At 33.2% G+C, this 19,435-nt stretch overlaps 1 protein-coding gene across 1 annotated transcript in view; it reads right to left on the reverse strand.

Moving 5' to 3' along the window:
- Positions 1-1,936: 1,936 nt before the first annotated feature.
- LOC145295906 (serine/threonine-protein kinase PLK1-like) overlaps positions 1,937-19,435 on the reverse strand; it is a 156,296-nt gene continuing 138,797 nt past the window's right edge. Inside the window, exons 10-13 of the mRNA XM_080141674.1 lie at positions 17,766-17,943; positions 11,495-11,624; positions 5,085-5,210; positions 1,937-2,194 (exon numbers count right to left, since the gene is read on the reverse strand). Of these exons, the coding sequence (XP_079997800.1) occupies positions 1,985-2,194; positions 5,085-5,210; positions 11,495-11,624; positions 17,766-17,943 (644 nt within the window). The 3' untranslated portion in view covers positions 1,937-1,984. The remainder of the gene's footprint in view (positions 2,195-5,084; positions 5,211-11,494; positions 11,625-17,765; positions 17,944-19,435) is intronic.

The following is a 19,435-nucleotide window of genomic DNA, read 5'->3' on the forward strand; positions in this document are numbered from 1 at the left end:
TAAAAATAAGCACACACGTCGTTTACTCAAACTGAAAACCGTGTTAATCTCCTTGCATACCCAGTACAAAAACACACCCAAATGTATTGTTGGTGGTCAGTATTTAAGAAAGGAATAAAATGAGTTTAGAATGAATATTCACATTTTGAAAGAAAACCTGATCCCACTTAGAGTCTCCTGAGAAAATAACTATACAACATTTCTAATAAAACATGAAAAATCAGCTCCTCAAAATCGGAACAATGCCAATCATTGATAGCAGGTCTTGCACAAACAAAAGACTCAATATCTTTTCAGAGATTTATGACAATAATAATTAAAAGGGCTTATCTTTACTGCAGTTTCACAGCAGTCCCACTGCATTTCAGGAAGTGTATTCTTGTCTCATACATCTGTATGATATTTTTTTATTTCTAATTCCTATTCAGCCCAAACAATGCACATTGCCACTTGGACATAAGGGGATACTATTTAGGACCATGTCCATAATAACACATTGTAGGGAGTTGAGCAACGAGATGTCTGTTCACATTACATTTAAATTTCTGCATGTTAGTACAGTCAGGGAAGCAAGAGACATGGAGGAAATTCCAAATCTAGCAGTTTACAGGAAGTAACTATTAGAATTTCAGCATCTAGCGATTTCTACAGTGAAGGGGTGTGATTTTGCTGCTTGTCTGATTAGTTGAAGATATTCATGTTGAGGGGGCACATGCTACAAATTAGTCAGATTTAAATGCTAAAAGATGGTTTGGATTTACTATGAAACAATAGTAAAGTGTTAAAATAAGCCCTTTTCAATTATTTATCAAGTAAACATTGGAATTTATTTCCAATGATATGTATTATGTTTTTTGTTGACACTGTTTATGTGGGTTATACCCTTAAATAAAGGACTGACATATGCAACAGTTTATCTTGCTATCAGAGGCACAGGTTCAATTCGCAGACAATCTATTTTCTCTTTGTAATTTTTTGTTCATTGTAATAGAAATTACTCACACAAATGGCAACACATCTGTCTGGCATGTCAGGTGTGAGAATTTTATAAAAGAAAAAGAAGTAAAGAAGTTGCGTTTGTAGTTGAATTTTTTTTTTTTATATAAATGGCATTAATTTATATATGGGCATGGAATAATCGCTTTAAGATGAATTGGAGAGAACTGACAGTTGAGTGTTTGACAGCTGATAGAAAACATTGAAACAAAGATTTGTTGGTGTGAATTGCAGTGTTAGTGAAGAGGAGTTCTGTCAGTTTTCCTTGTGGTGCCAAATTAACCATTTATTTAAGAGCATTACCCAATCAAACAGTGTCAATGTAAAAACTACGATTATATATATATATATATATATATATATATATATATATATATATTAGAATTTCAGAATGTGAGAGATGATATGATTATTTTCACAGTCAAGCAACGTCGCAGCTCAAAAAAGCCATGAAAGTCAACAAACCGGAAGTCCAAGACTTGAGTTTTGCCCTCATGTGAATACATGCAAACTGGCTTCAAAACCCAAATGTAAAAATCCTACTTGTAAGACATCAGCTTTGATTCTCAGTGGTTGGGTGACTACACTTATTGTTTGAGATGAAGTAGGTATATATTCCCTAGTCGGATTTAGCAGTGGTTTGCTTGATCTGTGTTATCTAATAGACTTTCTTGTGTGTGGTGCAGTTGCTAAAATGACGGGGTTCTCACCTCACATACAAGAGATTCGGGTTTCAAATCCAGAGTTCGGAGGTGTTCAACTAATAAGCCGGAAATAGGGTGAAACTCGAGTTTTGAACTTCCAGTTTATTGGTTTTCATGGCTCTTGTGAACTGCAATGTTGCTTGACTTTGGAAATATATATATATATATGCGTGTGTGTGTGTGTGTTTTATTAAAAATATACACATTTCTGTTACACATTACAAAAATGAATGACGTTTTATATTACACTGAATCGAAAGATTTATTTTTTCCGAGCACCAAGATCAAATATTGTCACCCTCAATGTCAACAAGATTCTTTAACATGGCATGTGTGAACTCTAATCTCTGGGCAATGTCAATGTGACATCCATATTTGATCAACGAGACGATGCTGTAGGTTTTTGCCAAACGGTTCTCGTCAATGTATGTGACGAGATAAGAGTTTTGATTCGGGCTCAGGATGATCTTGGTGTGGTCAACGAAGAAATTCACCTGAAATGGACAAAAAGAAAAAAAGTTAAGAACACCATTCTAATTCAAACATTTATTTATAACTTAATAAATATTTTTTCTCAATAACCCCTGCCATAATAATTCCAACAAAATGCGAGGAAAACAAACAAAATAATATGGTTGTCTTCTTTATCCAAATATGTTAAATGAAAATACATATTCTAATCCAAACCAAAGAGTAACAAACGATTTAAGATAAATCAAACAAAAAAAAAGCAGAATTTGTCAAAATAAATAAGATTTAAATAAATATGCTTTCAACTGAAATCATCAAGTTGTATTGAAATATAATTCTGTAATACCAAATATAGTTACAATCATATTTTAAAAATTAGACCTAAACAGAATCTCTCGATATTTGATTTTGTCTGGCCACTAAAATACAGAAACTTTTTGTCTACATTCTTAAGAAAAATAAATTCCAATCAGTTTCATCGATTACATAATCTCTCCAACCCGATAATTCTTTTAATAGTAAAAAGTTACAGAAATTAAGCATTTGTTACACTTATTTATAACTTAATAAATATTCCCTCTGAACAGCCCCTGCGATATTAACTCCTACAAAGTGTAATGAAAAGAAGTTAGCCCTTTTCAGTGCTGCTAGACATAAACCAACAATCGATACATGAGCTTTTTCATTTGTTTAAAGAGAGGAATATTATTGTACATTTCTTTATTAGATTGTTCTCTTTATATATAAATCTAGAAAGAACTAAAATACGAATCGGTTGTGTCGTTGGCGAAGCAGGATATTTTGTTAAAAGCCACAGTTTCTTGATTATCGAAATAAGCATTAGCATAATAGTCAACATTTTAATTAGTTATAGTGTTTAGTTAGTTATATCAGGAATTTATATCCTATTATAGGGTGACCCTCCCCCCAAATGTTACCTATGGAACTGTCAATAAAATTCACAATTCTTTATACAATCTAATCATATTTCGTAGAAATAAACTTCAGTTTATGCCTGACTTGTTCACCAAGTTCCAAGTATGAATATCCAACAGTTTTCGTTTTATCATTGTTTAATGATATGCTCCAAATGTGCACCATCTATCTTGCAAGCGCACCTGAATATGACGTGAAAAATTGTCAATACCTTTGACAAATTCCTCTTTTAGTACAGTGAGTGAATCTGTTGTCTTCAGCGTTCAAGTTAAAGATTGTTCCATGGGACACAAATTTTGTCTGGATATTGATGACTTCAAAATTTTCATTGAAGCAATTGATTTTGTCTTTTCTTGAACTATCCAAGACATTTTTGAAACTGCTTTTCTTTAATTTCTCTTGAAACCCAAAATATTTAAAGCAATTTCTTAATTCATTTCACTACTAATGCTTGGTTCCTCATTTTGCCTCAATTGAAAAGAATGGCTTTTTACTTGAGGAAGGCCCCTGTTTTGATAGACTTCCATGGCTGACCTTCATGCTAGATTTGAATTGAAAAACTTAAAATCAAATCTGTTGCCAATGTTGTTAGAAAAATGGTTGGATCATTCTACTGCTCCAAAACATATCTCACTCCCGACACAATCCTCTACCAGTATAAGAATCAAATATGTTATAAGATGGAGTACCATTGCCATATTTGGAGAAGTATTGCTCAAAGAACCATTTTCTACCTTGACAGAGTACAAAATTAACTTTGAAATCTAGTGAGGGAATGTTCTTTTCTCCCCTTTAAAGCTCCTTTCTCATAGAAGGGAAGATGCTAGTCTTTCTCTACTCTATCGTTATTTTCATGGTAGATGCTCAACTGGGCTCCAATCTTAAATTGCCTTCCTCCCCTGTAAAACATTCACAATAAGAACCCGTCTAGCTACAGCCACTATAAATAATTTTCCTTTCTTCCTCTGTGTGCCTAAAACTAAACAGAACTTCCATAAGCAAAATTTATTTCCAAGAACTACCCATATATGAAACACAATACCACAGGCCTGCTTCTCAGATGATTATAACATGGTCATTTTCAAATTCAAGGTTAAAAAATTGTTGCGGGGTTGTCCTCTTTGATAATCAGATTCTGCCCAGTTTCAACCATCCTTACCAATCCTCAAGGTGCTGTCTCACCATCAACCTGACAAACAAATTAATCCTTATCCTCGAGTGGCCTTTTGGCCTTGATAAGCAGTAACTCATCAATACATAAAAAAGAAGCTTTGTTATTCCTTAAAATAATTGAATATTTAGTCTTTATTTGCCTCCCCATGAAGGCAGAACTAGACACATGGTAGGACAAAAGTAAAATTTACCTCAGTCCTGAAGGATTTCTTATTCACCAACCAAGGACAGAAAAGATGAAGTGTAGCATCGGAACAGATATTACGCTTTGCACATAGGCAAAAGGCCAACACTTCAATAAGTAGTTAGTAAAAATTGATGATTGCCAACTCTCATCTTTCCTTATGTTTTGATTGAAATAATCCTTTATAGAGTTGTTTTTTTTTTCCCCAAAGTTATCAGTTTTCCGGCATTTAAAAAAAAAAAAATAGAAATCACTATAAAGCCACTCGATGTAAGAAACTAAAAAAAAACAGCAAAGAAAACTACTACGTTAAAGTCTAACACCAGAAAATGATAAGTATTAGATGGATAAATTATAACCCAGAAAACAATTTTTCCTCCTTTGTCAGAAACATTGCTCATGAAAGGTGAGCACTAAAAGACAATATAAAGGAAGTGAGAGTAACGAGGCTGCTGAAAGTAAACCAATGGTCCACTTTCTACTCTCCTACACGTTTCCTCAACACCAGTCAGCCAGAACGAAGAATTAATTACAGGAAGAATAGTAAGAAGACGATTTGTTGTTGAAAGAAAGCATCTAAACTTCAAATAGAACAAATTTCTTTAAAGTCAAGTACTCACTTGTAGTGTTCCATCTGTGAGGTACATTACAATGGCCTTGGCCGTGCGAAACCACTTCTTCAAATACAAATTGCCTGACCAAGGCTCTTCTATAGACTTCTGCCAACTGGCAGTAAAGTTTCCACCCTAAAAAATAAAATGCAACAATAAATAAAATGATACAAATTCACCTGATAGAATAGCAAAACCACACACACATCTTTTTTTTAAAACTTTTGAAATCAGTACTATTTATTAGGTACAATATTTGGAGAATTGGCTCTGTAATAATGAATATGAAATCTGCATAAATCAAAATATATTTTATGACCTGTCCCCACACCCTCCGCTAATTTAAAATGAACTGAGATCTCGTATTAGCAAATATCACAAATAAAATAGTTCAGCAAAGAAACACAATTATTGTTGTTATCATTAACTACCTGTACCTACCCGGTGTTATCTGGGAGCCTTTATTTCATTTGTATTATTTCTCATATACATGATATATATTTGCTAAAAAATGTAAAACCAAAAATTAATTTCTATTCAGCAGTTTCAATGCTTCCAAATTCTTTACAAATTTTGAAGAGTCACAAAGTAATTCATTCAAAAAAATTAAAATGGTTGACTTATTTACAAAAAAAAAAAAAAATGAATTTTGATGGATTTGATTTGGTAATTAAATTATTTTTTTATTTAAATAGGATTTAACAAAAAAATTCTTCGTTTTACATTATTGCATTTTTTTTATTTCACTAAATATTCACTTAATAGTAAATAAAAAATGATTTAATGTGTAGTTGTTAAAGTTATATTGTAATTGGAACTAAAATAAAATTAAGTTCAGGGTTGTATTTAAAAACAATATTAATAGAGTATCAGACAGGTAGGGTTAAGATTAGATATTAATTTGCAGCAGTTATATAATAAATGTTTCTTTTTAACAAATAAAAAACAACTCAACTCTTTTTCATCCCAAACAAGACGGCAAAAAACTAAGAAATAAATATTAACAAAATAAAACCTTCACATACATTAAGTATTATCTAGCATACAAGTTGATATTTGTAACATTTTAATAAATCACTTAGAAAAATAAGACGAGGTCAAAATTAAAATATATTTTCTATGATGTCAAAAAAAAAAAAAAAAAAAAAAAAGAAAACAAAAGAAAAGAAAACAAAAAGGAAATTATTAGCAAATTTCAACCTTAAAATATAAACCTGTCAATTAACTGCTGGCGATTTTTTTTTTACTCTTTAAATCCAAGCAAGGCATATTGCCGCTTGAAACATAAGAGGTTACTATTTAGAATCATGTTAAACAACGGACTGTGGGGAGTTGAGCTGCAAGATATTTGTTCACATAATATTTAAACTTTTGTAAGTTAGTATGGTTAGGAATTGCAAAAGTGAAGAGGTAGGATTTTTCTGCTTGCCAGGTTAGCTTTTTATTCTTAACCTGTCTATGATTTTGATTAACATTCCATGATTTTTTTTCAAATTGAATCTTATTAGAAATCCCAGAAAATGTTCAACTAAACAAAAAATCCAAGTAAATCGTTGCAATTTTACTTTTAAATTTTTTTATTACATTTTCACCCCAAACAAGGCACATTGCCACTTTGATGTAGGAGGCTACTATCAGGGACATAAGCTACAGGAGTAGTATGTGGAGAGTTGGGCAGCAAGATGTCGGTTCACGTTACACTTGAACTTCTGCATGTCAGTACAGTTGGGGAAGCAGGAACCCAGAAGGGAATTCCAAAGTCTAGCGGTTCTGGGGAAGAAACTACTGGAGTAGAAGGCTCTCTTACATTTAGGGATCTCAACTGTGAAGGGGTGGGATTTTGCTGCTTGTCGGGTTTGTTGGGGATATTTACGTTGAGGGGGTACAAGTGCTTGCAGTTCGTCAGAGCATTCACTGTTAAAGTACTTCTAGAACAGGCAGAGAGATGCTACATTTCATCGATGGGACAGAGGCTGAAACTTAGATGACAGTTCAGGACCTATCAGGTTGGCGACTCTCTTTAGAACCTTGTCTAGGAGTGATGGACTAATAGCAGATGCACCAGCCCAAATATGACAACAATACTCCATACATAGGTGAATGGTGGCCTTATAGAGGTACAGGATACTTTTGGGTGTTAGTAGCTTTCTAGCACGGTAGAGAGAACCTACCTTTTTCGCAGCGGTCCTGGCAATGCTCTCAATGTAATTTTTCCAACTCATGTTTCCTGTGGACGTTAGGCCAAGGAGTTTAAAAGATGTACTTTCAGATAAAGAGTCTTTGGCCATTGCTATTGGTAGTAGAGAAGGTTTCTTGTATTTATTGAAGGAAACAAGTTTAGTCTTGGCAGCATTGAATGTAACCATCCATTTTTGTCCCCATTCCACTACATTGGAGGTCGTCCTCTAGTGTTTCTGCCATTTCTTTAGATATGTGTTCATTTGTTTTCCTGGCATGTCTGTTATAGAGCATGGTATCATCAACATATATACTCATCTCACAGACAATTTTGTCAGGGAGGTCATTTATGAATATTAGCTATCCATCACTCCTGCATTTATATCATACTAGCGAGGGGTACCCGGCGTTGCCCGGGTGTTTTTCAGGGTATGCGAAAAAACCCCGAAAATGTGAAAAAAACCCCCCGAAGCGTTGACGACGTGCAGTTGGAAAATAGTAAAGTGTTAAAAAAGCAAACAGGTGTGCGTTTTTAATTGACGTGACGGCGATAGGTGTTCAGCAGTTACGATTTTGTGCGGGACAGTTTTGAATGAGGTGAATAAATCGGTTTGTTTGTTTTTTAAAACCCGCTCCCTGTTTATTAGGAGGAGCGAAATGAAAGCTACAGTCTGATATGACGAAGTCGACATTGAACAAACGTTACTTAGCTGTCTTGAGACAACAGGCTTTCGGCCTGTAATTAGAGTCGAGTTTTGCTTTTTTTATATACCGAAAACCGAATGTAACGCGTGCCGATGCGGGAAATGTCGAATAATTAACGTTTCAAAGTCAATAAAATTAAATAGACAGGCGAGCTCCGTGGATAACTCTGAGATATTAAAATTTATAGATGATATAAAAAGTTTTAAGAAGTTGTGAAGCGAGCAAGCGCTTCTCTGAAAGAAGCCTTTTGTGGACATCGAGGAAAAGCGTACATAGATACACACATACATTTTCGCTTTTATATATATAGATTATTGTTTAGATGTACAACCATCGAGAACAACCTGGATTTTTCTCTTCTCTAAGAATGATCTAATTATGTTAAGTATTCTTCCAGTGATACCGTATGATCTGATTTTTCTGAGACGACCTTCATGCCATACCCTGTCAAAAGCCTTAGATATATCTAGACCTACTGCTCTACCCTCCCCTGCTTTGTCAAGTGAATGGTATATACGCTCAGAGATTACACTTAGGATGTCTGCCGTGGAACAGGCTTGCCTAAATCCATATTGTTGGTTGGCCAGAAGTTTAGTATCTGTAAGGTGATGAACTAGAGCTTGGTTAATTATAGACTCAAATATTTCGGTAAAAAATGGGAGGAGGCTAATGGGGCAGTAATTTACTGGGTCAGTTCTTTCGCCAGAATTCTTGAAAACTGGTATCACAGAAGCAGTTTTCCAGCAGGCAGGAAAGCAAGATTTGTTAAGGCATAAGGATTACTACTCGGCTCATATTGAAAATCTTTGCAAATACATTTTTATCTAATGCAAATCTTTTTCTTTGCAAGGTTAACTAATGAATCAACTATCTAATATGCTATTAAATAAAATGTGACCCGTTGAGCCACCCATTGAGCCATAAGATCATATGGCTGTCTCTTTACAATCGCTGATTTCCTCTCAGCACTTGTGTGCCATGGTTTTCTTTGTTCTTCATCTTCCGTTCTGGCAGAGTTGTCTGCTATGACAACTGCCGAGGGCACAAGTACTGGTTTACAAGTTCAGAAAAAACAAAACAATGCAGACTCACAAGAGTGAACACAAACTGGTGCTTCTATATTATAACAAAAAATATTGAATTTAAAGTGAAACAAATGGTACCTACATAATTATCAAGTCTCAAATAGTAATATGTCCAAAAATTACGACAATCGATAGGGTAGAAAAATAATTATTAATGAAAAACGAAATTTGTAAAATGAAGCGAAATCACTGCTAGACTTGCTAAAATAAAAACAAAAAAAACAAGAGATAAGTTGACAGGAGAAATAATTAGATTCCGATGCTCATATCACGTAATGAATGCAATTCAAAATGTTGGACAAATTTTATTCCTAATCTAAATGTTATCGAAAACTTTTTCATTAATACTTATTTTTCTACCTTATCATTTTCCAAAATGATTGGCAACATGACAGTTATGTAGGTGTCATTGTTTTACTAGAAATTCAATATCTTTTCATTATTATAATATAGAAGCACCCACAAGCTTATAGTGTATAAATCAATTGTGCTCTGAGCAGAAAAGGACACCCACATCATAGTTAAGATACAGTATATCAGCTAAGACTCAACTGAGATAATTTGTTATCATGATCATTCTAACCTTGCATCTGCACCAATCTGTAATCTCCCTCATCTCACTTAAGTCTACTGCCATCTCTCTGAAGTGGAACTCTCTTGAGTTGCAAACAGCCTTGAACAACTCTGACCCCTACATATATTAAGTTATGACCAGAAATCCTATGTCCAGTCTTGGTCTCCCTTTCCCAATCTATAGAAACCAACCATTTTCTTGTTTACCCTCTCAGCCACTCCCAGCTAACTACTCATCATACTTTTTTTGTATTTCTAATTTGATGAATCATTTCATCGCATTGTTTGGTGCATAGCATCACAGAATTATGATTCAATTTCTTGAATGAGAAAAAAGTGAGTTTGCAAAATCAGTTAAGTACAAGTAAAAACACAAATCCAAATTTAGTCTTGGTCTATTTACCATCTCTCTTTCTCTTTTTTTACTAATATGGATTAAATAGTACTAATGGGTTCCAGATCTGATAAAGATTTCATTTCTATTTTGCTGAATCAAAAATTTTGAGCCGATTATCTTTTTGAAATTCATTAAAAAAAAAAGAATTCTCTGTTGATAACTGTTGTGGTCCTGTTTAACAGGTCACAATATGAAGGTGAAAGAGCTCTTGTGTTCATTGTGAGCAGTTAAACTATGCGTGTGCTCTTGGTATTTATTTGTTTCCCCAAGAAAACAAAATGTAACACAAGGTCGTTTTTAATGTGGGAGAAAACCAGCTCCCCAAAAAGGGGGCACTCTGGCAGTTTGCAAAAATAAAATTGTCTTAGTATTGAAAAGTTTCCCCTCCATTGACTAAGAACAATTTAACTTGGGTGCAGCGTCAGAGTAGACACCACACCCTGGCCACTAGGCTGACTGAGGGGAGAACTACATGTGTGCTCTGTTCGACAACAGAAATGTCTAGCTTACATAGTGCCAGACGAATCCGTACTATCATGGATATAGGAGTGTTAACTACCCCAGAACAATAACATGCAGATTTGATGAATTGTATATTTATCCAGCGTTAGTATGATTTGCTAATACATGATGACTAGGGCTATGACAACAGCATATTCTTTTCATTGTTTTACCTCTCGAGTATATATCTGACACAGACACAATCAACCGAGAACCACATCACTCTACATAAAAACATATAAGATATCAATGGATATATACCAAAACAAGGAAAAGAATATGCTGTTGTCATAGACCTAATGATGACACATTAAAATAAAACAATTGACAAACAGATAAAATATTATTCTCAAGTATACAATGAAACTCTAGAGTATGCACATAGATTGGATCGGATTTTTGTTAATTCTATTTTCACATTTGGGATTAGTGCGTACGAATTAGTTTGGGTTTCTTTAAGAATATCCAACAGAACAAAAAAAACAAGAAAAAAGGTAACCAAAGGCGAGATAATAGTAGTCTGCCTATCTGGATAAATTTTTGTGCTTTAAATATTTTGAAGTGATTTTTTACTTCAATACAAAAGTACAGCCAACTCTATTAAGATTAAAAATTTTCTGACATTAGATTGCAACATAGAGCCTCGATAATCGCCCAAAACTCTAGAATTAAACAGAAACACTAAACTAATAACTGTCATCAATTGGGTGAAAATTTGATGTTCAACCGAAGTGTATTACGAGTATTTTTGTTTACTTTTCGATTTTTGAGCGATTATCAAGGATCTATGAATGGAGAAGAGTAACTAGTCTTGCCTTTGATAACATTTATTTGTTGCCTATTTATTTATTTTTTTACCCCTTTTTGTTTTGTTGGGTTTTCTTAAAGAAACCCGATAATTTTACTTATTTTTGAATAATTATGATCAAAATAAGTGTCTTTGAAGAACAACATGAAAGTCAAAGAAAAGAAAAAAAAACCTTGATTAAATGTTCATCCATATAACGAGCAAAATACAAGAGAAGTGTGGTCTTCTTGTCGAGCTCCTCGGGAATAGAATCTGTTGTATAGGCGGAACGATTGCCTGTAATATCATAATATTGTAGAGATCTAAAGAAAAAAAGAAAAAGAAACGAAAATCAAATTAAAAAAGTTTGTAAATCATGATTAAACTTATTATTAGGTCTGTGACAACAGAATATCCTTTTCACTGTTTTGACTCTCGAGTATATATCCGACACAGACACAATCAATCGAGAACTACATCACTCTATATAAAAGCATATAACATATCAATGGATACACACTCGAGAGTCAAAACAATGAAAAGAATATGCTGTTGTCCTAGCCTTACTTATGACCCATTAAATAAAGCTGTATTTTGGCAATAATTCATCAAGTAGTTTTTTCCAAGTAGTCTATTGTGTCTGGTTTATTAACGTAGACATGGGACTTTACAGATCCCCAAAGAAAATCTAATAGGGTTAAATCCCATGAACAAAGTAGTCAGCTGACAGGCTGATTTTGTAAAATTATTAGTTCATCAAATGTTTCTCTACGTAAATTGATCGTATCATTTGCAAACACTGTTTGGGTGTCAGTCTTTTAATGATGAATTGCCAAACTCAGTTGAATTCAAAATAACTAGTAGTTGCTTAATCTGCAATTAAAAAAATAAAGTTGTCAATTTAAAGTTCGCCATTTCTGGAAAAAAAAAAAAAAGACTATATATATATATATATATATATATATATATATATATATATCAATCTATCTATATAATTATAAAACTCAAATGACCTTGTAACGAGTGATGTAACATACTTTCCGGTTTACGACATCCGGTTGCACATGCGCGCATAAACATTAACTCATAACAACGTAAACAAATAAACACAAACCGCTTCTTTTGCAGATTTTGATCTGCATACTAAAATACTAATGTTATTATTTCGAAATTATTATTTAACATGGGAAGAATGAGGGTGTTTTGTAACTATTCTTTATTACAACTATACTGTTGCTAATTTCTTACAACTAAACAACTTTAACTCATTGACAAACATAAGAACAATTGTACTAAAGCAAGACTACTACTACTACTCTCTATCCGTCCCTTTTCCTTCCTTCCTTCTTTTTTGTTTACATTTCTAGATACAAAATAGTTGTGTGAGAACGGTGAATTTGTTGACATATTTACTAATCTGTTTCAATATTAGTTTTATTTTATTTTATTTATTTAGGTTTTATTTTTTTGTTTCAGGTTTTATTAATTATTTATTTATATTTTAAGTTTCTATAACTTGGTTGAAGGATTCCAATATGGGGTTTTGATTCTTATATTTCTCATCGGTAGGTTCATGTGCGTTTTTGCTGCTAAATGACTTTTTTCGGCATTCAATTCGTAGGAAAATCATGTTTAATTTTCGATTTTAGAGCGATTATTCGGAAAAATAGGTAACTTTCCACGAATAGGGAGGATTTTTTTTCATGTTTGAGTGATCCGTCCGTGCTTTTTCATTTTAATATACTTTCATAGAAATGTTTCTGCTATGTCAAAAAAAACAAAAAAAACTATTTTCTTTACATCACAAGTGTCACGCTCATACATGAATTCCATAGCTAATATAACATACTGGCTTAACGGGTCACGGGTAGTCTAGTATATGTATATTGATATAGACAAATTTACATGGCCGTGACACTGGACATGCTAATGTTTCAGACAAGTGGTTGGTCAAAAAAACAAGTCCTCATCAGGTGACTTAATAAAATTTGTCTTCCACTGAAGGAGTCCAGTTTTTAAATGAAAGATGAGAGAATAATTTGTTTAAAAATAAAACATGTTAAAATTTAGTGGGAGAGGGGGGAGAGTTATGCCACATTTAAAACTCTGGGCACTGAAAGCGAAGGCAGAAGGAAGAGAATGAAAAGAAAGTGGGGGGGGGAATAAGATCAACTTTAATCGAGATTGTCAGTGTAAGAGGAGAGGAGAAGGGTTGATTATGGAATCATAAGACAGAAAGGGAGGGTGAACATAAATGAACTATCTATAAAGAGGGAAGTTTGTTCTGAAAAAGAGAAAAGACTTGTTAAGAAGAAAGGGGAAATATAGGAGACATAATTTTTGAGTATATTAAAAAATGTAATCTAACGCAGTACATACACATACATACATCCAGACATGATGATTGCAGCGTCTTGTCAGACGAGTGCCACTCCCTCAGACACTTAATGTCCATGAACCTAAAAATGACTTTTTTTTTTAGTCCTACCGGTGAATTCACACGCTCAAGCAGACATGACACTGAAGATGGTCATTGAGATCAATTATTACATGCTTCCAGCATTTCAAGCCTCCACGCACCACAACTTTTCCATCGCCATAGGACCATTTTTATAGACAAATGCCTGAGGGAGTATCTATATACAGATGACGTTACAGAGTCTTAGCTTTGTACGACAGCTAAGTCTCTCGCTGATATCCAGCAACAAGCAAGAGCAAGATAGCCAGCAACAAGTTTAACTGCAGACCAGCTTAATGCGGGTACTGGTCTCCCGCTTTATAGTTTTTTTAAATCAGAGATTTGCTTCTCCTAGAGCCCTCTCCACCCCAACACACATATACACAAATACACACGGTACTAGTTGGCCCTTGATGCCAAAAAGGGTTCATTCGCCCTTTGAAAGACATATGCGCATATATATATCTAGATATACATACACACATGCATATACGTACATAAATATATGTATATATATGTATATTTTCATTTTACAAGACATGAAAAACTAGTACGCAAAATTTGTTAATTTTCTTTACTTGTGATAATAAATTTTATGCTAAAATTGAAAATAACAGTAATGATAATAAATGATGATGAGGATGATAAAAGAATTATAGATAATAATGATAATTATATGGGTGAATAAGAAAGTGGGATTTGTAGTGTCTGCAGATAATTGAGGTTTCATTTTTTTTATTATTTAGTTGCTTGTCTATCCTTGAATCTGGTAATAAACAGTTTTTTGCTCAAGCACAGGTAACAAGGTAAGTTGAGAGATTTGCAGATGCTAGTTTTCTTTAAAATGTCACATTTCACAACTGGTGTAATGTTACTAAAAGACTAAGAAAATGACATTAATTATAACGAGAACTTAGAATAACAAAATAAAAGATAAAATATAGAGTAATAAGTACGGGAGCAAAATAGTGGTGAAAAAACTATAAAATAAGTAACAGTAAAAACTGGATGCACCCGTGGATACAGGAGTTAAATATAAAATATTCTAAATAAAAAAAAAAAATGCAATTATATTTCGATAAGAATGAAATTAAAAATTAAAATATTAGAATTTATAAAAAAAAAGGATAGCAAATCTATAAATATAAAAGCGAAAATGTGTGTTTGCTTTTTGTGTATGTCTGCAAAATGCTTTTTTCGCTGGACTTCTCGGTCGGCTTATTCCTTCTTAAAACTTTTTATATCACGTCTAAATGATAATATCCAAGAGTTACGAACGTGGGTCGCGTGTGTATTTAATTTGCCTGACTTTCACGCACTATTTTTTCCAGGATTTTAGATGTCGCGTGCATCTTTCACTTTTCAGTATAAAAAAGCAAAACTAGATTCGAATCGGCACTTCCTGGTGGTCTCCGGAAAGCGATGTAAACGTTTGATCATTGTCGGCTTTTTTTTAGTATCATATCAAACAATTGCTTTCGTCTGGACACTCCCCTAATAAACGGGGAGCTGGTTTTCCCCACAGTTGGGTAAAAACAAACAAACCGAGTTATTGACCTCATTAAAAACTGTCCCGCAGAAAATGTTACTGCAGAATAGCTATTGCTTACGCCGTCATCGTAATGCTCGCACAAAATCTTTACTCTACGACTTCCACTTGACGTCATTTAGTGTTGACACCTGTCAATTCTCTTCTTAATTAAATAAATTCAAACTTCTTTCAGTAACTCATTCTTACTGGCCGCTTGGTTAACGTGTCATGTCTTTTTTCACATTTTATTTTCCAACTTCGCCTCAGGGCTTCGGGTTCGATTCTACCTAATTACCAAAACATTTTTTACCCCCCTCCCCCTTGTTTCTTTTAGATTTAAGAGCACACACACCTCGAAACACCCGGGAAACGCCGGGTACCTCCGCTAGTTAAAATGATAGTACAAAAAATTAGTAGATAAAAAAATATAGTAGAGATTAATAGTTGAGAAATCATTGAATATTAAGAATAAAAAGGCTAAGAAGGTAGCTACAAGGGGTAAGGAAAGTAAATACCTCAGAAAAAAATCATATAAAAGAGTAAAAGATAGAGGAAGACATATAGGATGGTGGAAGTTCTAAATGAAGAATGAGTACATGTATGTGTCTTAGGATTTAATTTGCAATCTATTATATAATTATAAATAAGAATAGATGAGGTTATAGGTAAGAGGATTATAAATGGCTTATAAAAGAACAAGCCAGGTATGCAACAAAGTCACCCTGCTTATTGCATGTAAAAAAAGAAACAAACAATTTGGCCCTCTAGATAGTTCATAGTAATGTAAGATAAAAATAGTTCAAACAAATTTTATGAGAGGGTATTTAAATGGCTAAGAAGGTGGGATTTGTAGTGCCCATAGTTAATTGAGGTTTCATTTTTTAAATTTTATTTAGGAGCTTGTCTATCCTTAAATCTGGTTATAAACAGTTTTTCACTCAAGCACAGATAACAAGGCGAGTTAAGAGATTTGCAGGTGCTAGTTTTTTTAAAATGTCCCTTTCAAAACTGGTGTCAGGTGTTGCTCTTAAATTTCCATAGTATGTGGCAAGTGATATTCTATTTTTATACTGAAAAAAAAAAATTTATGATCGGAAAATCTCTTTAAAAGGTGTTACCAGCCATGCCAATATAATATTTATTAACATTTAGGTTTTCATCAGTAGTGAAAGTTGCTTTGTATACTACAGATGTGATCAAACTGCATTTAAGTGGGCATTCAGGCTTGTTTAAACAATTGCAAGATCTAGTGTGTTTAAGTTCAGATATATTTGGTTCTTTGTTGCTATTTAATATTTTTCTATTGTGTTTTTTGATAATTTTTTTAAGTTATCACTACAACTGTAACTTAGTTTGAGAGTGTTTCGTTAAAAATTTTAAATTAGAGGATGTTACTCGGTGGGAAATGTACTTTGATAAAGTTAAGAAATGTTTTTCCTATGTTTGTTTTAACCATTAGGTTAAAGGTAGGGGTAAACCAAATGATTTTCCTTTTCCTATTATTTTTAGCTATTTTTATTGGATAAAGTCTCAATATACTCTATTTGAGTGTTTTTATAGCCACCTTTAGGACTTTATTATAAAAGTTTTTATGGGAGTCGAAGGTTGCTTTGTAAGAGGAATTTTCACTAATTCTTTTGCTAATAGATTTTGGGATATATTTAATCACCAATTTCGAATGGTTGGACATTGGGTGGGCGTATAACAGATCAGCATTATCTTTTCTATATGGTTCATAGGATCCTTTATTTAGGTTAAAATAAAAAATGTCCGAAACATTAGCAGGTTCAATGTTGCGACCATGTAAATTTGTCTATAGCAATAAAAATATATTTTGCTCTTTTTTATTGAGCACTTAATTACCTCATTAAATCCAGGAATTTTCTCTCCTGAATACCTTTAACTTGGTGCATGTGTATACATATATATATATATTTAAGTAAAGCAATTTATTATTTTGGCGTCTAATTTACATGCGTGTGTGGTGTGTACATACACGTGTTAATTAGTTTCCAATGCTGTCCCATTCTCTACAAACGCACCAACAAATATTTCAAAGTGGTTCAATCAATGTAGAGCGAGAGGGTGTGAGACAAATCCATAGATAACTCTGTGAGAAATGTAATTTCTTCAGTTAATTATAAATTATGGCCAATTCAAACAATATTTTTCCAATATAACTCAATCCCAGAAATAAAGTATATTTTAGCATGTATTTTGTGTTATTAAACTATATAGAAAAAAGGCCTTAGGGAAACAAGCATTGACTAATTCGTATATAATACTAGCTGTATAGCTTAAGAGCCTCAAACTCCTGTTTTTCACCAAAGCATTTTTTATTTCTATCTTTTTGAATACACGTGCTGAATTAAATAGCTACATTCAAATGAATTAATACATCATTCAGATGATGTTCAGTTACTTGGTTTTGGATAGAAAAAAAAATAGTGTACAAAAGAGCAAAGATGGTCTCACCGATTGTCTGGGCCAATAATAATACGAGAAGTGTCGTTGAAGAAAACACCAATAGAATTGTTCGATAGATGGAACCCGAATCCGTATTTGTTGGAATAATCCACCCATTTGGTTACCCAGACGATGTTTGATGAATTGAAGTTGACAGATGCAGGAGGTTCCATTTCAGGAGTCACATCTGTTTAGAAAGATATTTGCAAAGAATATGAGATTAAGCATTGATTTACACGGAAAAAATATTGAAGATTTTTTGCTCTGACAGAAGTAATCCTTTGATTAAAAACAAATGATAAAAAGTAACACAATGGAACTGGTTGAACTAATTATTACGACAGTGTTGCACAATATATATATATATATATATATATATATATATATATATATATATATATATATATATGTATGTATAAGGAATGAAAAAATACCAGCGGTGGTTGACGTTATGTTTTGAGAAAGATAGAAAAACCGAATGAAATTATTAAAAAATCAACGTTTCGTCCTTATTTCAGAGGACATCTTCAGGATAATTGAAATAAAAAATTAAAATGTAAGAAAAGAAAAAGTCATAGATCGTGCGAAAAAGACAGTTCTTGAATCCTACCTACGCACACATGTTTGTCCTTCCCGACATGGGTAGGATTCAAGAACTGTCTTTTTCGCACAATCTATGACTTTTTCTTTTCTTAGATTTTTATTTCAATTATCCTGAAGATGTCCTCTGAAATAAGGACGAAACGTTGATTTTTTTAATAATTTCATTCGGTTTTTCTATCTTTCTCAAAACACACACATATATATATATATATATGAATCTATGAATCTGTCCAATAACAATAATGTTACATCTCAAATAACATAAAAAGACATACATATAATAATAGAAGACACTATCTTTGAGTATCTAAAGTCTCTTTGTACAGGAGTTTGTCAAGAACACCTGGCACGAAGATACTTTTCTCTACAAGTAAACCTTAACTAAATATTCAAAATCACATAGTATTCGTGGCCGAAATGAGATCTCAGTATGACTAACCCATACTGGGTTTACGTGGAATGGTGCATTTTCTCCAAGTTATGTTACCTCAAGTAATAGCGCAAAGCTGGATACTCCACCAAACTAGATGAATTCTTGTCCTAGGATCCAGTAATATCAACAGACCACAAGTAAAGTATAACATATTTATATGATCCATTGGGGAGAGTAAAATTATGCTCTCACCTTAACTAACTCCATGTTTGAATGGGAAGGAGAACTGTAATGGAATATTCAAATATTTATGTATCTCATATAGAGATCAAGTGTTAGCCCTATGAAGTGTGGCCCTCCTGAGAACTTTGACTAAAGTAAAATAAGACATGCATATATATTTTGGCCTTTACCTACTAAGTGACCTTGTTACCTCAACTGTTCTACATCTAACACAAACACTTTCTTCAATTTTTTTCCGATGTATATTCAAAGAGTAAATAAGAAACAAGTCAGTAGATTTAACAATAGCATGCATTTATAGTAAGTACAGAAGTAATGTGTTGTCAGAGACTGTTTTAGGCTTGGTCATAGTGTCTGTTACCACCATGCATAATGGTGAAGATAAGGTCATGTAGTGATGTAATTGGGTAGATCGTCCTAACACAACCTGACCAAACCAACACAGTCTCCTGTTCTGAAG

Source organism: Euprymna scolopes, chromosome 16 (assembly GCF_053919585.1).
Source record: "Euprymna scolopes isolate OS-2025 chromosome 16, ASM5391958v1, whole genome shotgun sequence".
Lineage (NCBI taxonomy): Eukaryota > Metazoa > Mollusca > Cephalopoda > Sepiida > Sepiolidae > Euprymna > Euprymna scolopes.